Here is an 18,291-nt window from a genome sequence, read left to right as displayed (position 1 = left end):
TCTGTGGATTCTTTGTGTGATGAGTCTATAGGCCTTTGTGTGCGCCTGTGGGTCTCTGCGTGAGTCTGTGGGTTTCTGAGTAATGAGTCTGTGTGTCTCTATGTGATGAGTCCTGTGGGTCTGTGTGGTGAGTCTATGGGTCTATGTGAGTCTATCTCCTGTATACCAGGCGAGCTAGTTAACATCTCGCTACCATCCTTCCCGGTCAGTCGGTCAGTCAGACAGTCGGTCGGTTGGTTCGCTTGGACAGCTGATGGTCCGTTGACAGCGGCAGAGCGCTGATGCGCGAGGGTTGGGCAGGGCGCGGAGGCATCGCCGTTGCCGCTGTATGCTGCCACATTGCCGGTGAGGCTCAACGAGGACGCTTGGCGAGCCGTGGCAACCCTCCCCGCCCTCAAGACGAATCGGCTCCTTTTAAAACATAAAAAAACACCTCGAGCGGCAGTGCGACCCAGGGCGGGTCGCGGAGGCCAGTGAGGGACGGAAGAGTTTGGCAGTCGGAGTCACCTGAAGAGGAGGAGGATGGACTGCAGGAACGTCTGGAAGTGGTTGTTCCTGTTGATGTGCGTTCCGTCTTGCAGCGCGATCCTGCCGAACAGCTGTCCACAGACACGGCGGGAACGCGGGGGGGGGGGGGGGGGCGATCAAGTCGATCAAGTCGATCGGTCGGCAAATGAGGTCGCAATCCACACATTTCTATTTTTCGCCATCAATTATTTAAAAGCGGAGCGCCGCCTTCCACACCGTCGCGCGTCGTGATTGTGGGAAACCCCCGTACGGCCCACCGCGGCCGGGCTGATGGTGCCGATGATGTGACCAAGCCCCGCCCCTTAACCTCCCGTCCAGTGGCACACACGGGAATGGAGGCGGCATTTTATTCCGGAACTATTTTTTGTGCGATCCGATTCGTTGAAGGATGGAAATGATAATCTGTAGAGTAATAGATCGCTTACTTAATCGGACAGTCAGTTAATTGTTCAGCTTTAATAATCGAACAATTGACAATTGATTAATCGTTTAGCCGTAATCAAGGCCTCGTATGTAGAGCCATGCAGGACCAACTCGCCTGCATGCCGATGACGGCGTAGATGAAGAAGAGCATCGCGATGAGGAGTGAGACGTAAGGAAGCGCCTGTGGGGACACGGAGACACTGCGGCATTCTGGCAGGAGCAACGAGAACACAACTACAACAACAATGGCCGCCATTTGCCACAAAATGGCGGTGATGTTCCTCTGCGTCCTCCCACGTGTGAACACTCATTAATAGGCTGATACCACCTCAGAATACAGAGGAGTGCAGAGCTTGGGGAATCATTGGCTCCGGCTCACCGTCTTGCTACTGCCTTCACCTCCCTTCATCCTTGCAGCAGCGGCGAATTCTGGCTATTGCCATTGAACAAAGACGGTCACTTGCATCGCGCGCTTTCAGATGTGCTTTTGCGGCCGTCTGGAATGCTCTTACTTTCCAATATTAGGAAGCCACTGGAGCTACGCATTTTTTAAGATTGAAAATACATTTCTTTAGAGCTGCTTTTTGGTGTTTAGTTTAGTCCTTACCCTGCACCTCCGATTAGTGCGGATGGCTACGTACGGTGCAAAAAAAGTTGTTCAACATACATAGAAATAGGAAATGATAACGGAGGTCATGATGAGTATTAAGGTGATGGTAAATGTGGAGGATGAAGTTTATGATGTTGATGATTATCCAGGTGATGCTGCACGTGGTGATGACGCAGGTTATGATGGTCCCGGAAATAATAACGATTGAATTGGTGATAATGTTAATGATAATGTTTGTTGTGGTGGTGGTAATGATGATGACGATGGTGGTGCAGGTTATGAAGATGATTTGGATATATGACGATGTACATTATGACAATCCCCAGTTATCATGAGTCGTACTCTCTCTCTTCGAGAGGTGGTGGCGGCAATGTAACGAGTTGATATATGACCATCAACCCCTCCTCCTCCTGCCACCACCCGCGTCGGCCGGCCCATCGCCGCACCTGGAACGACTTGAGGAACGTCCAGAGCAGCGTGCGGATTCCCTCCCCGCGGCTCAGCAGCTTGACGAGCCGCAGCACCCGGAAGAGGCGGAAGAACGTGATGGAGAAGCGGTGGCGCTCCTCCTCCACCCCGGCATGGGGGTCGCGCTGGCGGGAGCAGCGCATCGCGGCGTCACTGCGACGTCACCACGGCGTCACCGACGGTGTCGCGGTGACGTCACGGTGACGTCACGGCGACGTAACAACGACGTCGCGGCAACGTCACGATGAGGTAACGACGTCACCGAGACGTCACTATGACGTAACAACGACGTCGCAACGGTTGGGGGCGACGGGTCAGCAAGCGATGGGGAAGGTGACGGGTAGAAATTAAGGTGTGTCCTTGAAATAATGAGGGTGGATATACAGCACTGTACCGTGTCCTGCGTATAACACGGTGGGTGGGCGGGGTTTTGGGAATGGGGAGCACCGAAGAGAAAAATGTAAGAATTAAAATTCACGATCCCGAAGCTCAAAAAGTGGTTGCCGACCCCTGGGGCTAGTTTAATCAAGTTGAATCCATTTAGCGATTGGTGAAATGAGGCGAACCATAACTGTGCGACGGTGTGCATAGTTAGGAATCAAGCTGACATTTCAACCCAACAGAACCCAATCATGAATCACTATACTGGTGTTCACCAAGCCCACGCTTTTATAAACAACACATCAAGTTAGCACCATGTTTTGCTGTGCCCGTGACACGGAAAACATCACAATGTTTGATTCGCCAACATAAATGGCATTCATTGACGCACAAATCAAACATCTGCCATTGAAGACTAAACAGTCAAACACACACCACCACCACACTCTTTTTGGGGGTTGTAAAACAAATTCCAACTTGCAAACAACGCCGGATCAGCGCAAGAGCACGTTTGGTTAAGTCCCTAGACGTTCAGGAAACGTTCTGCAACCGATATCAGTTCCATTTCTCGCCAGCGCAGCCCCAGCTGAGTTCTTGTGCAGTAACCACGTGTTCTTATGATAATAATTACGGATCGTACAGCAGCAGCAACCTTTAATAAAAAATCGCAAGAGTGAAGAAGCGACTTGGCTCAACAAGGAAACTCCTTCCGAACGAGGGGGGCAGAAGTACTCGAAGGTTCCATGCCGGCGACCCGGACTGTCTGGACAGCCATTGGCAGCGAAGTTCCACAGTCGCAGGAGCCAGGCGAGCGAAGGGCCCCGGTCGCAAAAGGCCTCACACCGAGGACGGACACCCCCTCGCAAACAAAGATGGAAGATTTACGCCTCGCTAAACGTCAACCGCTTCGGGTATTTTAAATTTATCCACGAAACTCACCCTGGTGTCTCTCCTGTTGTTGTTGTTGTTCAGATTTCGTCAAAAAATGGAAGAATCACGTAATCAATTGTGGGTATGCCCTTGCACAGATGCACATTGGAAAGGCCGTGAGCCTTTTATTCGTTTTTAGTGATTTTTTGTTTGTGCAGTCATCGGTGAGCAGGCTGAACCCCATAAACTCACGGTACTTATGAACGCGGCTTATTCAATCGCAGTCGATGTGAGTTTATGGGCCTCTGTGTAAGTCTATGAATTTGAGTGCGAGTCTCTGGGTCTTTAAAGGTGCCTTGAAAAATGTTGATACTCCTACTTATACTCCTGCTGTTATCGAGTAACTCATGCTGCCAGCTATGGCTGCAAAGTTTGGTCGTACATGTTATGTATATCATTTATTGTTAAATTTGTATCACAGTTCCTATGATCACTGTTACATTGTTTTTATAGCTTTATTTTGGTGATTTCGAAAAGTTTTGGTTTAGCCATATTTGTTTGTTGTAGTACAGAGTTAGTCTGATAACTTTAATCTAAATTGTCTTATGGTTGTTATTGTTTGACTTGCATCCCACTGGGATTTTTGCACACACAGCATTGATATACGGTGCTTTTTCTGGAAGACTTTTGCTGTTTTTTCCTGGATTTTTTTGTTGCACGTAGACACTTTAAGATGTTTTCTTGTTCATGTTTTTGTTTGTTGCAGTTGCACCCGATTCAAGAGCCGAATGGCTCACAGGGCTATACCTAATACATGAACTGAACTGAACTCTGTGTAAGTCACTGGTGACCGGACTGACACACACGCTTAGGAACCAGGTTTAATAACAACCAAGTCTATGCGAGTGCCTTCGAGTCTCTATGTGAGCTCATGGGTTTCTATTTGGGCCTATGGGCCTTCGTGAACGTCTAGGGGTCTCTCTCTCTCTGCGAGTCATCCGCGACGAGAGCCGGGACCATCGGCTAAAACCGCACTTGGGAACCCGGCTTAAATCGTGGGGCTGGCAGCAACGTGGATCCGAAAACCCAGGATCTGAGCGGCGGCCGGCTCAGCATTCACAAAACTCTTTGCCGAAAGGATCCCTTAGAAAAATAAAAAATTTATTTCACCTTAACCAAACGACACGCGATCCTTTGCGAGTGCGAGCGTGCATTGTTCGTGAGCGGGGGGGGGAGGGGAGGGGGCGGTGCAGGGGGTGGAAGGGAGGGGGGGCCACATGTCAAATTAACCCCCACCCCCCTCCCCCAAAAACTCTGGACAAGAAATGAAAGCACACGGGGCCTGCTGACCCGAGCTGCCCACATAGCTCCTGGCCAGCACCCAACAGGGCACCACGTGGAGGAGGCCCTGATCAGAGGTTTCCTTTCTCCCGTCGATACCGCTCAGACGACGCAGCGGTGCCACATTTTTTGTCGCGGCGGCAAACGCGACCGCGGGGTTGACGCGGCACGCACGGTCGTTCACGGTGTCGCACGGTTATTAAAGATTGGGGGGGGGGGCGCGGCCGGGGGCAAGGGTGGAGGTAAATACGCGGCCCCCCGCGATTGGTTTGCTCACGGCGCCACCGCTGCGCTTGGGAGAGGGCCTCCGCCAGAGGGAGCCACAGACAGCCGCTCTCAAAAATCGGGAGTCTTGAATTGTCCTGGAGAAATCCGATGAGCTACGAAGCTCTTCTTTTCCCCTACGGACGTCCAGTAGGGGGCACGGGGTCAGAGAGAACGAGCCGCCACCCACCGCTAGGAGAGCCGCCGTGGGAAGTGCCCGCGACCTGCGGAACTGTCGCAGGGCGCCCATCACTCGATGGTGAGCAGGAGCTAATCGCCCTGCCAGATTCTTCATTTGTTTTTCTTCAACTATATATGGTGACATTTTTTTTAGTTTTTTACGTGGTGGTTTAGTTACTGCAGCTACATACTATTAACATTCCTTCCCCTTTATTAATGCTACCCCTATCCCCTCCCTTTGATGCTGCTAATCCTGCATAGTGCACGGGCATAATATGACTTTGAAACCACCCACCCACCTCCTACGCATTTCACAAGTAGTGACTAATCCCATATCTGCATTTCCCATAAATATGCTAAATCCCTCTTGATATGCAAATTCTTTTGTCAAGGCGCTCTTCCCCCTTCAACCCAGCTTAAATATACGCTCCAAGCCTGGGGTGTTTCATTCAGACGCTGTCTTCCCGACAGACCTGTTCTTCACCTGAGGACGGCTGCTTGCGTTGTGGCCGAAACGCCGTGAGAATTATTTTATTATGTTTTATTTTTATTATTTTATTATTTCCCTTCTACGTGACTTTACCGAAAGAACCAAGAAGATGAATCACTGCAGTCACGGAAGCTTTAAAACGACACGTATATTTACGTGATTTAACCCCCCAAAAAACCTGTATTACGGCTGACAAGCACAACAGCGTGGGTGCCAAAAGCGTGGTTGGCAGAGTTGCCCCCCCCTCTCTCCCCATCTCAAGCACCAAGAAGAAGAAAAAAAAAGATATATATGACATCTAGATATTTCATTTTTCCTACTGAAGCGACCTGGCTATCACGAATGATAGCCCAACGAGGCGGCTTATCGTCGCCACGTGGACATTTACAGTGGCCAAATGCTCTGAACGCGCGACGTCGATTCTAAACGTGCAGGGGACAAAACCGGAGGACCCGGAAAAAAATCCACGCGGCCACGGGGTGAGAGATCTGGAACCGCGCCGCTCTCGAGGATAACTTGGCCTACTCTTCCACGCTGGCCAGATGTTTTGGAAGAGGGCGGGAGTCGCCCGCACTTTACCCAACCGCACGCGACCGGCCGTTCGACCTGCGTGTTTACTGCGCATATCCTGATATCGCCGTGCCGCGACAGACCGGGGTTTTGCCACGATACGGCGACGGGGGCCAGGAGAAGCGGGCGGAGGTGCCAGAACGGCTTAGCCGAGAAAACCTCTGATCTGGCACCGTGCAGCCCGTGGGAGTTCTTACCAGAAGCGCACCAGCGGTGGTGGAGGGGAACTTGCAGCAAAGCAACAACAGCTGTTAGAAAACAGAGCCAAGCAGCGGTTAGCGCGACCCACGAAACACCTTAACCACCTGACCGACCCATCACTTCCAGAGCTCTTGCGTACGACCCAGGCCATTGCCAGCAATGACGCAGTACGCTCAGGGGTTTGCCTACCTCCGAGATGCATAAAAACCCGGGGCATACATGATCACGTGAAGTAGAATATCTCGCAAAACCAGCAGAAAATTGGGCCAACGTGTAAATGCGTTGCCCGGAGTCGTTTATTGTTAACACAGCTGGAACCCGCAGACGCCCCGGGATGGCAGCTGCCTCAACGAGTTGCCCGCCAACTGCACCAATTCGGGTCGCGTTTTGCTTTGCTCGAAAATCCAGAATTTTGTACTCGGGAGGGCGGCAAGGGGTGGCGGGGGGCGTAGTGTTGCCCCGCGGTGGGGCTGTGCGGCTCTCCGACGTGTTTCCCAGCCGGCCTGTGCCACTCGGCCGTCGGGGCGCGGTGGTTGCTCCGACGATCGGTCCGGCCGCCCCGCACCCCCCCCCCCCCCACGCGCCAGGGGAGCTTCCCTCGGGAACTCCGCGGTGGAGCCAATCGTGGGTGCGCCAGGATAGCGCGACAAGGAAACTCGTTGGAGGCGGGGGGGGTCACTGCGGAGGGTCACCGCGGGGGTCACTGTGGGGGGTCACCACGGCGGGGTCACCGCGGGGGTCACTGTGGGGCGTCACCGCAGCAAGGTCACCGCGGCGGGGTCAGCGTCACGCGCGCTGGCACCCGCAGTGCAAGCGCAAAAAAAAAACGGGCCGCGGTGGAATCACTGACGGTGCAGATATTTTGTCCAATCAAAAAACAAAGAGAGAGGTGCGAGCATGTCACACGACGCTCTACCGACCCAATGGGATTACTCGATGCGTGGATCGATTACGGCAGTGAAGCGACACGGCGATTAACCCGCAAATTACGGTCAACGCCGAGCCGGCTCCCGGATTGACTGGGTGGCGAATCGATGCGATCAAGAAAGCCTACTGTCTTCCATATATTGATCGGCGATTTCTTCGGGAATCCGATTTCACCGTAACCGCGGCGCCCGTGCCCCCTCACCTCCTGCTCGTTGACGACGACGTCGATGACGCTGCCTACGACGATGAGGAAGTCGAATGTGTTCCACGGGTCGCTGAAGTAGCCCTACGCAGGGGGGGGCAAGGAAGAGGGGGGGTGAGGAGGAGGGGGGAGGGGAGGAGGAGGAGGGGGGAGGAGGGGGGGAGGGGAGGAGGAGGAGGGGGCGGAGGGGGGAGGGGAGAAGGAGGAAGGAGCATAGGGGTGGAAGGCCGTCATTAATAAAGAAGTTTGTACAAAGAGTGGACTGGTGCAGGTCAATAAAAGTGACGGTGACCGAGGGCGGGACACGTCCATGAGTGTCTGTGATTCTTCATCACGGTGGCTAGGAGAGGTTAACTACCTCGCCTGGTATGCAGGAGGGCATGGGTTCGATCCCGACTCTGACGACGCCTGCTGTATATTTGGAGTTTGTGTGTTTCTCTCCCCCTTAAATCTTAAACGTAATTTAACGTAATAATATTTGATTAAATATGGCAAGGAATGGAGTCACTATGGAATGTTTTGGGGAAGACAATGTACAAGAATAACCGTCAGAATTTGTTTGTGTACGAGTAGCTCTGCGTGTGATATGAGCCTCTTGAACTATTTCGGCCACAGAAAGGTTTGCCAACCCCTGCTCTTGAGAGGTTGGCCGCAGCGACTGCAGTGCGGGGCGACCGCTCCTAAAGTAATCGCCCACAAGCGCCATCGGCGGTCGGCACGGCGGTGGGTGGGCGACGGCTCAGCCAAGTGGATCCGACTGGGGGCGGTGGGGGAGGGGCGGTGGTGGTGGGGTGGAGAGCTGCGTTCCACCGAGTCTGACTCCACGAGTCGGGTGTTTGCGGCGCTCGCCTCACCCTCAGCTGGAAGGCGATGAGCTTGAGCAGCATCTCGAGAGCGAACAGCACGGTGAAGATCACGTTGCAAATGTCCATGAAGCGGCTGAATCCCTTGCTCTGTCCGTGGTGCTGCGCAACAACAACAACAACAAGACAACAACAAGCAGAACGAAATTAACGACTCCAGTACAACAACGTGGCCTTCTCCGGCCACCGTGGGAAGCGAGGAAGAGGCGGGCACGCGAGAAGGTCGCTCGTGTCGATGTCACGCGACGGTAACTTGTGACGCGTCGCCGGCTCTCCAAGGGAGCGCGAACGATTCAAGAGGCACGAGGAACGACGGACGAGCGGCAGAGCCGCCCACCCCCTCCACCCCCCAACCGCCACGCCCCACGCTCGCCCGTGACTCGACGCCCGCTCGCCGTCGGGCGGCCACGCACCTGCGAGGCGAGGCACAGCGTGTTGAGGAGGATGAGGACGAACATGAGGTACTCGAAGGGCGTGGAGGTGACGACGCTCCACACCCACCGCTGCCTGGCTCCCGCGGGCATCTGCCTCTTGAGCGGGCGGGCCTTCAGCGCGTACTCCACGCACTTGCGCTGGCCGCGGGCGGGCGGGCAGGCGGGCGGGCGGCGGCGTCGGCGGGAGAGGCGGAGGGACAGGGCGATGTGCACGGGAGAGGTTCACATTCAGGGTGAGGTGGCCGAGCGGCCCAGAGGGGTCAAGAGACAAGGAGCCGGCCGCATACGAATCCGGGTTTCAGCCGCCTGCGATAATTGTGGACGATGTCACGTGTGCACATGTTGAACTCCTTTCGCGCCGCAAGTAGCCGACCGTGTTAATCGGAGGTGGGGGGGGGGGGACAATAGGCTAAAGACAAAAACAACGCGGATCTCAAGACTCGCGGGCCGATGGACCCTGCCCTGGTCACCTCCGGTTTACACAGACACCCATAGATTTACACAGAGACTCATAACCTCATCGAGACCCATAACCTCACAGAGAGACCCAGAGAGGCGCAATGATAGCTGTACACTCCAATAGACTGAGTTGCCACTGAACTGGCTTCTTGCGAGTGGTGAGGTTGATGGACTCCGCCCTGGTCACGTAGATTTCGGGTTCTGTTGCACTTAATTTGGATACAGTCCAGCTCTGAGAATGAAAATATCGGTTCCAATGTCACACAACAGGGGGTGGTGGGGGAGATAAAGACCTTCATACAGCAGTGGATAGATCACGGCGGAGAGGAAGCGTGCGCACGTCACCTCACCTGGTTCTTGTCCAGCTCGCAGTTCTCGAATTCCTGCTCGCCCTGCGCCTGGAACGTGATGATGACGAAGCCCACGAAGATGTTCATCATGAAGAAGGCGATGATGATGATGTAGACGATGAAGAAGATGGACACGGCCAGGCGGTGGTTGTGTGCCGGGCCCAAGTCCTCTGCCCGAGAGTCGATGGCCTTGTACAGCAGCCTGCGGGGGACGACGGGAAGGTCAGCGTCGACATCGCCAGCGGCGTCAAGATCGCTGTCGCCTTCGTGATTGTCGGCGGCATCGCCAGGATCACCGTCATCACCGATATCATCAGCGTCGACATCGCTATCACTATCATCATCAGCAGCATCATCATCGGCAGGATCACCAACATCGTCGTCATCGTCAGTACGATAACCAGCATCCTCACAATCGTCATCGTCATGAACACGCGCATTATTATCACGAGCAGTAGTAGCAGCGTCATTATCACTCTCATCAGCATCATGGCCACCGGAGGTCAAACTCACAGCGCACTATAAAAGTGACACTCACTCTGGACAGTGAGACTCACTGGCGGTACGTGGCACGCGGATCGCTATGGGCAGTGCCACTCACCCGTGCCAGCCTTCGAAGGTGGACACGGTGAAGAAGGGTGAGCGCTGACACTCACCCGGGCCAGCCTTCGAAGGTGGAAACGGTGAAGAAGGGTGAGCGCTGACACTCACCCGGGCCAGCCCTCGAAGGTGGACACGGTGAAGAGGGTGAGCATGCCGGAGAGGACGTCGTCGAAGTTGTACTCGCTGTTCTGCCACTCGCGCCTCACGGCCACGGGAGGCCCGTGCTCCCGCACGACGACGAAGTATCCCCTGTACGGAGGATGACGCCATGCTCACAAAACAACAACAACGACAACAACAACAATGTGCGCTCGCCGACCTACGGTCCAAACATGGCTCAGCTCAGCTAAAACCTTTTCCCGTTCCAATGACGTACGTGTACCGATGACGTACGTGTACCGATGACGTACGTGTACCAATGACGTACGTGTACCGATGACGTACGTGTACCAATGACGTACGTGTACCGATGACGTACGTGTACCAATGACGTACGTGTACCGATAACGTAGGTGTACCAATGACGTACGTGTACCGATGACGTACGTGTACCGATGGTGTACGTGTACCGATGACGTACGTGTACCGATGGTGTACGTGTACCGATGACGTACGTGTACCGATGGTGTACGTGTACCGATGACGTACGTGTACCGATGGTGTACGTGTACCGATGACGTACGTGTACCGATGACGTACGTCATCAGAACGGGACCGAAAAAAGACTAAAATTAAAATAGCTTTATCGCTGCACCGAGACTACCACAAGGTCATGCGGGGAGGGCGTGCGGCAGTTTTGGCGCCGGCTATCGTAGAGTGGCGGCGGTCGTGTCGCTACGGTTCTGTGCGGTGAGTAACAATGTCTTAAAAAACAGCGGCGCTACTACTACGCCTCCCTCAATAAAATGAACGCTGAGCCGCTCGCGCGTTCCGAGATGCGGCGGTGAACGGGGACCCCCCTCCCCCACCCCGCGACTTGCAGACGTCTCGGAACGGGAGCGGGGTTAACGAGACCGTAACGAAGTAACTCGTTAGCGGGGACGACAACCCATTTGGCCAGCTTCGTGGATGTGACTGTGGTTTTCTTTCTCTCTCTCTCTCGTGCAGTCATTGGTGACCGGGTTGAGACCATCAACCCCGCTTCGCTTGGGAACCCGGTTTAACCAATGCTCAGTCTACGTCTATGGGTCTCTATACTAGTCTATGGGACTCTATGTGAGTCTATGGGTATCTCTGTGAGTCTATTGGTCTCTATGTGAGTCTATTGGTCTCTATGTGAGTCTATTGATCTTTATGGGAGTGTATGGGTCTCTATGTGAGTCTATGGATCTCTGTGCGAGTCTATGGGTCTCTATGGAAGTTTATGGGTCTCTATGTGAGTTTATGATTATCTCTGTGAGTCTATTTGTCTCTATGTGAGTCTATGGGTCTCTATGTAAGTCTATTAGTTCTCTATGGAAATGTATGGGTCTCTATGTGAGTCTATGGGACCCGGAGAAAAATCCACGCGACCACAGGGAGAGAGAGAGAGAGACGCATACTCCAAATATACAGCAGCAGGCGTCAAGGTCGGGATCGAACCCACGACCTCCTGTGTACCAGGCGAGGTAGGTAACATCTCCTAGCCACCGCGGCGCCCATCAATCAATCAATGGGTTCACCGTTACTCAAACTCGTTGGATACGGACTTGGGAGGGCACGGACCTGCACTCGCTCGGGTTGTGCTTTGACTGATCGGTGCAGCTGAACAGCTTCCCCTGCTCACGGCACACACGGCACGCGAGACGAGCGTGCAACACGCGTGACGCATTACACGTGAGATGTGAGACGAGCATGCAACACGCCTGACGCTTTTGACATGACACGTGAGCCACAGATCGTAATTAAACCACATAGCACGTGTCACATGTGAGACACGCATGCAACATGCATGGTGCACAGCGCGCGTAAAAACGCACGACACACAGCACACGTGACACGGGACATGCATACAACATACAAGACGCATAGCACGTGTAGCACATGAGACACGCGTAGAACACGCCTGACAATGAGCGGTGACACCGTGGGTAGCGGCACTGCTCCGTGAACCGGGCAACCCCACCCGAGTTCGATCCCCACTCACGGCCAACATCAGTGATCAGTTACGCAAAGGAGGTGGGGAGGGGGAGGGGCGCTGGGTTCCAGGTAACCATCATCACCTCTAATCTGGGCTTCCCCTAGGTCGACTCAGCCTTAAACGGGTACCTCTAGCAGGGGGGGAGGTGTGGCCGAGAACGGAACCCCGGCTACACCACCGTGCCGGCCTTAATAGTTGCTCGCCTGTCAAAGGCTACGGGCGGGGTTCAGGGGCGCTGCGCTCGTCTGCGCGACGTCTACGTCACTGGCTTGGAATGGCGACGGAGGCAGCCCCCGCCGATGATGATGATGACGATGATGATGAGGACAATGATGATGACGACGATGATGATGACGATGATGATGATGACGACACTGATGATGATGCCACCGCACGGTCTCAAACCTTGAAGAGCTGCACGCCGACGCACGCGAAGATGAACTGGAGCAGCGTGGTGACCAGGAGGATGTTCCCGATGGTTCGCAACGCCACGAACACGCACTGCACCACGTGCTGCGTCGTCCGCAGACACGCGCAGACGCACGCGCACGCACACGCGCAGAAGCACGCGTGCGCACACACACACACACACACTTGTGCACGTGCGTACGCACACACACAAGTGCACATACATGCACGGACAGGCATGTAGAGACGCGCGTACGGGCGAGCACACGCGTGAGCGCACACGCGCGCACGCGCACACACACGCACGCACACAAATTCACACGGCGCATTTGCGCACACGCACGCGCGTCACTCTCGCTCACCGTCTCAAACGCGCGCGCACGAAAGACGATCAACGGCGTCAACGGCAGCCAAGTGGCGGTGACGTCGCCACTGCGCTCGTGCCAGGCTAGGTGCACGTCGAGACTGTCACGTGAAGTGTCGAAGGCTCGCTGCTGCCAGGTCACGGGACAGACCCTGCAGGTGCCACGGGTCGACTGACTTGAGACGACGGGCCGACGCATCACCTGCGCGCCCTACTGTGCAACTTGCTGCGTTTTAGCCGCCCGGCGTTCCGCTCGTTGTTGTGAGCGTCGCTCCTCTGCCCTCCGTTGTAACTGCAGGGCGACTGCCTCCCACTGCCCAGTAGCAGCAGCAGCGTCCCTCACGAGCCTCCTCCACAGAGGCCGGCCTTGACACCGCCACTCAGCTCCACGTCCTCCCGTGCCCCATCAGCCCCATCTCTCCTCTAAGTCCGCGTGCCGCGCCCGTTTCCCTTATGCGTCTCATGCGGATCGTTTCCCCGTTTCTCCATCTCGTTCGCTCCGTGAGCCCGAGCGTAACATTTAGCCCACCGCCTGCACTTTTACCGTTCTTCCTAAACGTCGTTCGTCGTCATTATTATCGACACGCTCGCCTTGCCGAGGCAGGCGCACAGCGGCACGGGAGAGGGGCACTGCCTCCACCTTCGAGTCCGGTCGAGGCCCCCCCCCCCCACCGTCCCATCATCGCCGAGCGCGTCCCACGGATTGTCACGGGCGGGCCGAGCGGCTCCTCGGGGGCCGGAGGCGGCGTACCTTGAGGCCCTTGGCGCGGTTGATGGCGCGGAGTGGACGCAGCACGCGCAGCACGCGCAGGATCTTCACCACGGAGATGGCGCTCGACCTGCCGGGGGACAGCGGGGGGGGGGGGGGGGGGGACAGCGGGGGGGGGGGGGACGGCGGGGGGGGGGGGACAGCGGGGGGGGGGGGGGACAGCGGGGGGGGGGGACAGCGGGGGGGGGGGACAGCGGGGGGGGGGGGACAGCGGGGGGGGGGGGACAGCGGGGGGGGGGGGACATCGGGGGGGGGGGGGGACAGCGGGGGGGGGGGACAGCGGGGGGGGGGGGACAGCGGGGGGGGGGGGACAGCGGGGGGGGGGGACAGCGGGGGGGGGGGGGACATCGGGGGGGGGGGGGGACAGCGGGGGGGGGGACAGCGGGGGGGGGGGACAGCGGGGGGGGGGGACAGCGGGGGGGGGGGGGACAGCGGGGGGGGGGGGGGGACGGCGGGGGGGGGGGACAGCGGGGGGGGGGGGGGGACAGCGGGGGGGGGGGGGACAGCGGGGGGGGGGGACAGCGGGGGGGGGGGGACAGCGGGGGGGGGGGGACAGCGGGGGGGGGGGGACAGCGGGGGGGGGGGGGACAGCGGGGGGGAGGACAGCGGGGGGGGGGGGAGGGACAGCGGGGGGGGGGGGACAGCGGGGGGGGGGGGACAGCGGGGGGGGGGGGGACAGCGGGGGGGGGGGGGGGGGACGGCGGCACGCGACACACGTGGGGTCTCTGCCGCGACAGTACAGTGCGTACTGCAGTGTGTATACTGCAATGTGTACTGCAAGTTGCGTGCCGCTGTGCGTACTCCACGCTGCCTGTGTACCACACGCTGCGTGCGGCTCTGTGTACTTCCACGTGTGTGTGTGTACCGCACGCTGCGTGTGTACGGCACGGTGCGTGCCGCTGTGCGTACTGCATGCCGAAGGACAGGAGGGAGACCCCCACCACCAGCAGGTCCAGCAAGTTGAAGCAGCTCCGGCAGAAGGAGCCCTTGTGCAGAAACGCTCCGTACGCTGTGAGCTGCACGCACGGACACACATGTGGAGTCAACATGCGGTGTGAGTGGACTAGTGGCCACGGGAGGTAATAACAGGGGAGTCAGCCTGCAGTGCGAATGCACTAGTGGGCACGGGAGGTAACGACAGGGGAGTCAGCGTGCAGTGTGAGTGGACTAGTGGCCACGGGAGGTAATGACAGGGGAGTCAGCCTGCAGTGTGAATGGACTAGTGGCCACGGGAGGTAATAACAGGGGAGTCAGCCTGCAGTGCGAATGCACTAGTGGCCACGGGAGGTAATGACAGGGGAGTCAGCCTGCAGTGTGAGTGGACTAGTGACCACGGGAGGTAATGACAGGGGAGTCAGCCTGCAGTGTGAGTGGACTAGTGGGCACGGGAGGTAATGACAGGGGAGTCAGCCTGCAGTGCGAATGGGCTAGTCGCCACGGGAGGTAATGACTGGGGAGTCAGCCTGCAGTGCGAATGCACTAGTGGTTTCGGGAATGATCGAGAAGGGAGCACGGCCAGGTTACGGTAGAGTCTGCCGGTGGAGCGAGCGTCCAGAGTGAGCGAGAAGGTTCGGGAATGGGGTCGTGGCCTCGTGTCGGTATATAAGAGGGAGATGCGCGGGAGACTCGGGGCTGTTGCAGTGGGGGTCTCCGCCTGATGTCAAGTGAACGTGCCTTCAATCGAGTGCCATCTCAACATAAGTGTGTCAAGTCGTCATTATCATGGGACCTCCTTTGCTAGTATCAAAATATGATAATAGGTTTTTCCCATTTTCTTTCTGGCAACATAACAGGTGTTAAGATGTTAAAACACCAAACTGAAACCTTCTACAAAAGGCGTTTTGGCGTCCTCTGGTCTTGAAACGAGGCTCAAAAGAAAGATGTTTCTGGTGTGGACCAATCAGTTTCAAGGACAATGAATATATTATCAGAGTTTTTTTTCATTCTGACCACAAGTAGTGTGGTTAATGCAGACATGATTCCTTGTAAAAGGTTTCAGTTTGGTGTTTGAACATCGTAACACCTGTTCTGTTGTCAGAAAAAAAGGGGCAAAACCTATTGTCAAGTCGTCATTACATAAAGATCTCCCGGAGAAGCCTTCACCGCACTGTTTTGGGGCAAGTGCTGTTAGCGAGCACCTGTTTGCGGCCGGCACGCTGGAGGAGGGTATGGTGTGGCCGGCCCCAAACCACGTCCATAGAGACGATAATTGAACCCAGGAATGGATCACAAAGTGGACTGCGTGAAAAAAACTGTTCTGTCAGGAAACATTTGCGTAATTGAATTATGTTTCGGGCCCCATGGTTGTATATGAAGTTCCGTCTCCAACCCTTTATCCACTCTACCTCTCCGCTGGCCTCTCTGTGTGCTGTGAAGGACCCAGTGCCCGAAACGTCGGCCATTGTATATGTACTTTTCTTGATGAAAAAAATAATAGGCGTTTACCTTTTCTGGCAAGATGTTCAAACACCAAATAAGACACCGACTGCAAAGCATCAAATTTGCATTAACCACACATAATACAAAGATCCCCCGTATAGCCTGAACAAACTGTTGGGGCAAGTGCTGTTAGCGAGCACCTATAAAGGCCGGAACGGCACACGAGGGGGTGGGTGGCCAGCACCACGCCCGGCCGCCTTTGTCTCCCCGGTGCTGATGTTTATGCGCAGCACTGGGTACTCATTTGAGGCTGAGTCGACCTAGGGGAGGCCCAGGACTGGTTCACACATTTGCCACTGGTGCTGGTCGTATGCGGGAATCAAACTCGGGTCGCCAGGTTCGTAGCGCAGCGCGCTAACCGCTACACCACCACTCCCCGCACACACGTAATGGCGTGATTAGGCAAGAGGAACCCGCGCTATACAGCAATAGCCTGGGTGCGACCGTGCGAGACAAATCAGATGTTGGGGGCCCCCCACGCTGACCGATCGCCGCACCCCCTGAGCTGATGATGTCATCACCACGCCATTGACATTCGGTCACGACACACCACGCGCGCCTGATGATTGCTCAACGCGACGCGTCTCATCGCGACGCGTCTCATCGCGACGGTCCGTGAAGGCGCGGGAGGCGGGACACGCGGCGGTCACCTTCATGAGGATCTCCAGCGTGAAGATGCCGGTGAAGAGGTAATCGGCGTATCCCAGGATCTGAAAACGAAAATGTCAACCGTGATAATCGGAGGGTGGGTGAGTGTGTGGATGAGTGACTATGTGAGTGGGTGAGTGACTGTGTGAGTCTATGTACGTGTATATGCTGAACTTCTTTCGCACAGTACGTAGCCAACCGTGCTAATCGGAGGGTGGGTGAGTGTGTGGATGAGTGACTATGTGAGCGAGTGAGTGACTGTGTGAGTCTATGTACGTGTGCACGTTGAACTTCTTTCGCACCGTACGTAGCCAAGCGTTCTAATCAAAGGTTCGGAGGAAGGACAACAAACTAATCACAAAAAGCAGTTTTAAACAAATGAGTTTTCAATCTGGATGATTTAAAAGTGCGTAGCTCCCAGTGGCTCCCTAATATCGGAAGGGAGAGCACTCCAAACGGCCACAGAAGCGCATCTGAAAGCGCGTGATGCGGTAACCGTCTTTGTTCGATGGTTCGTCAAAAGCAGCTGCGAAGATGACCGGAGTTCGCGTGATGGTTTATAGCCCCTTGACGAGATCAGCGAGGTGATTGTGGTTCATTTGTGGCAAGCGCTTTGTGTGCGTAACGAGTGCGACCTCGTAACGAATTCGTTCGGCAACCGGAAGCCAATGCAGCTCGGTACCGCGTCACGCCACGCGCTGCGAGTGAACACACGGCGTCAACGCGCCATCTGCAAGCCACTCGAAACGTCGTACTCGAATTGTAAACGTCGTGGGTTTGCTCTCCAACACACAGCCAGTGTGCTGAACTAGTAACTAATCGGCACGTTTCTTTCACGTGAAAAACCTCACCCAATGGGCTGCGTCGGGTGGCGGCGGTGGTGGTGGTGGTGGGAGAACGACGCATTTACATTTTGAGGCGATCTAACCCCAAACCCCACCATACCCATTATCGCGAGTAATATTGGCCGCGAAAGCCGAACGGCTACGCCCGCTTGCACGTGTCAAACTGGAGGCGTGTGTGAACCTGGTTGCGCAGCGAGTGTGGCTGGATGGGATCCTCGGCACCCAGCGCGAGGCTGCTCAGGATGATGACGGCCAGGATGAAGTTGGCGAAGGTCAGGCGGTTTACGACCCGAAAACAGAACACGCGGACGCTGGGGAGACAGAAAGAAGGGGCGGTGGGGTGGGGGGGGTGGGGGTGAGGCGGGTTGTCCGCCACGTTCTCTTTGAGGCCGCGCACTCAAAATTTTGACCGGAAAAGCCCCCCCTCTTGTCAGATTGCGCTAAAAGTGGACGAGCTTGCAAACGAGAGTGTGCCATCTCCAAGAGGGGGGGCGAGGGGGCCTGGCGAGGGGGGGGGGTGGCGGGGGGGGGCGAG

General features: G+C 56.2%; 1 protein-coding gene across 1 annotated transcript in view; it reads right to left on the bottom strand.

Moving 5' to 3' along the window:
* LOC144731161 (voltage-dependent L-type calcium channel subunit alpha-1D-like) overlaps positions 1 to 18,291 on the bottom strand; it is a 51,741-nt gene that overhangs the window by 10,861 nt on the left and 22,589 nt on the right. Inside the window, exons 18-31 of the mRNA XM_078612126.1 lie at positions 17,938 to 18,067; positions 16,914 to 16,973; positions 14,734 to 14,840; positions 13,807 to 13,894; positions 12,689 to 12,796; positions 11,869 to 11,921; positions 10,273 to 10,413; positions 9,562 to 9,763; positions 8,732 to 8,890; positions 8,310 to 8,420; positions 7,456 to 7,539; positions 2,008 to 2,130; positions 1,067 to 1,132; positions 508 to 599 (exon numbers count right to left, since the gene is read on the bottom strand). Of these exons, the coding sequence (XP_078468252.1) occupies positions 508 to 599; positions 1,067 to 1,132; positions 2,008 to 2,130; positions 7,456 to 7,539; positions 8,310 to 8,420; positions 8,732 to 8,890; positions 9,562 to 9,763; positions 10,273 to 10,413; positions 11,869 to 11,921; positions 12,689 to 12,796; positions 13,807 to 13,894; positions 14,734 to 14,840; positions 16,914 to 16,973; positions 17,938 to 18,067 (1,524 nt within the window). The remainder of the gene's footprint in view (positions 1 to 507; positions 600 to 1,066; positions 1,133 to 2,007; positions 2,131 to 7,455; positions 7,540 to 8,309; positions 8,421 to 8,731; positions 8,891 to 9,561; positions 9,764 to 10,272; positions 10,414 to 11,868; positions 11,922 to 12,688; positions 12,797 to 13,806; positions 13,895 to 14,733; positions 14,841 to 16,913; positions 16,974 to 17,937; positions 18,068 to 18,291) is intronic.

Source organism: Lampetra planeri, chromosome 38, assembly GCF_965212315.1.
Source record: "Lampetra planeri chromosome 38, kcLamPlan1.2.h2, whole genome shotgun sequence".
Classification (NCBI taxonomy): Eukaryota; Metazoa; Chordata; class Hyperoartia; order Petromyzontiformes; family Petromyzontidae; genus Lampetra; species Lampetra planeri.
Note: the sequence above shows the minus strand (reverse complement) of the source record. Positions and strands in the feature narration are given on the sequence as shown.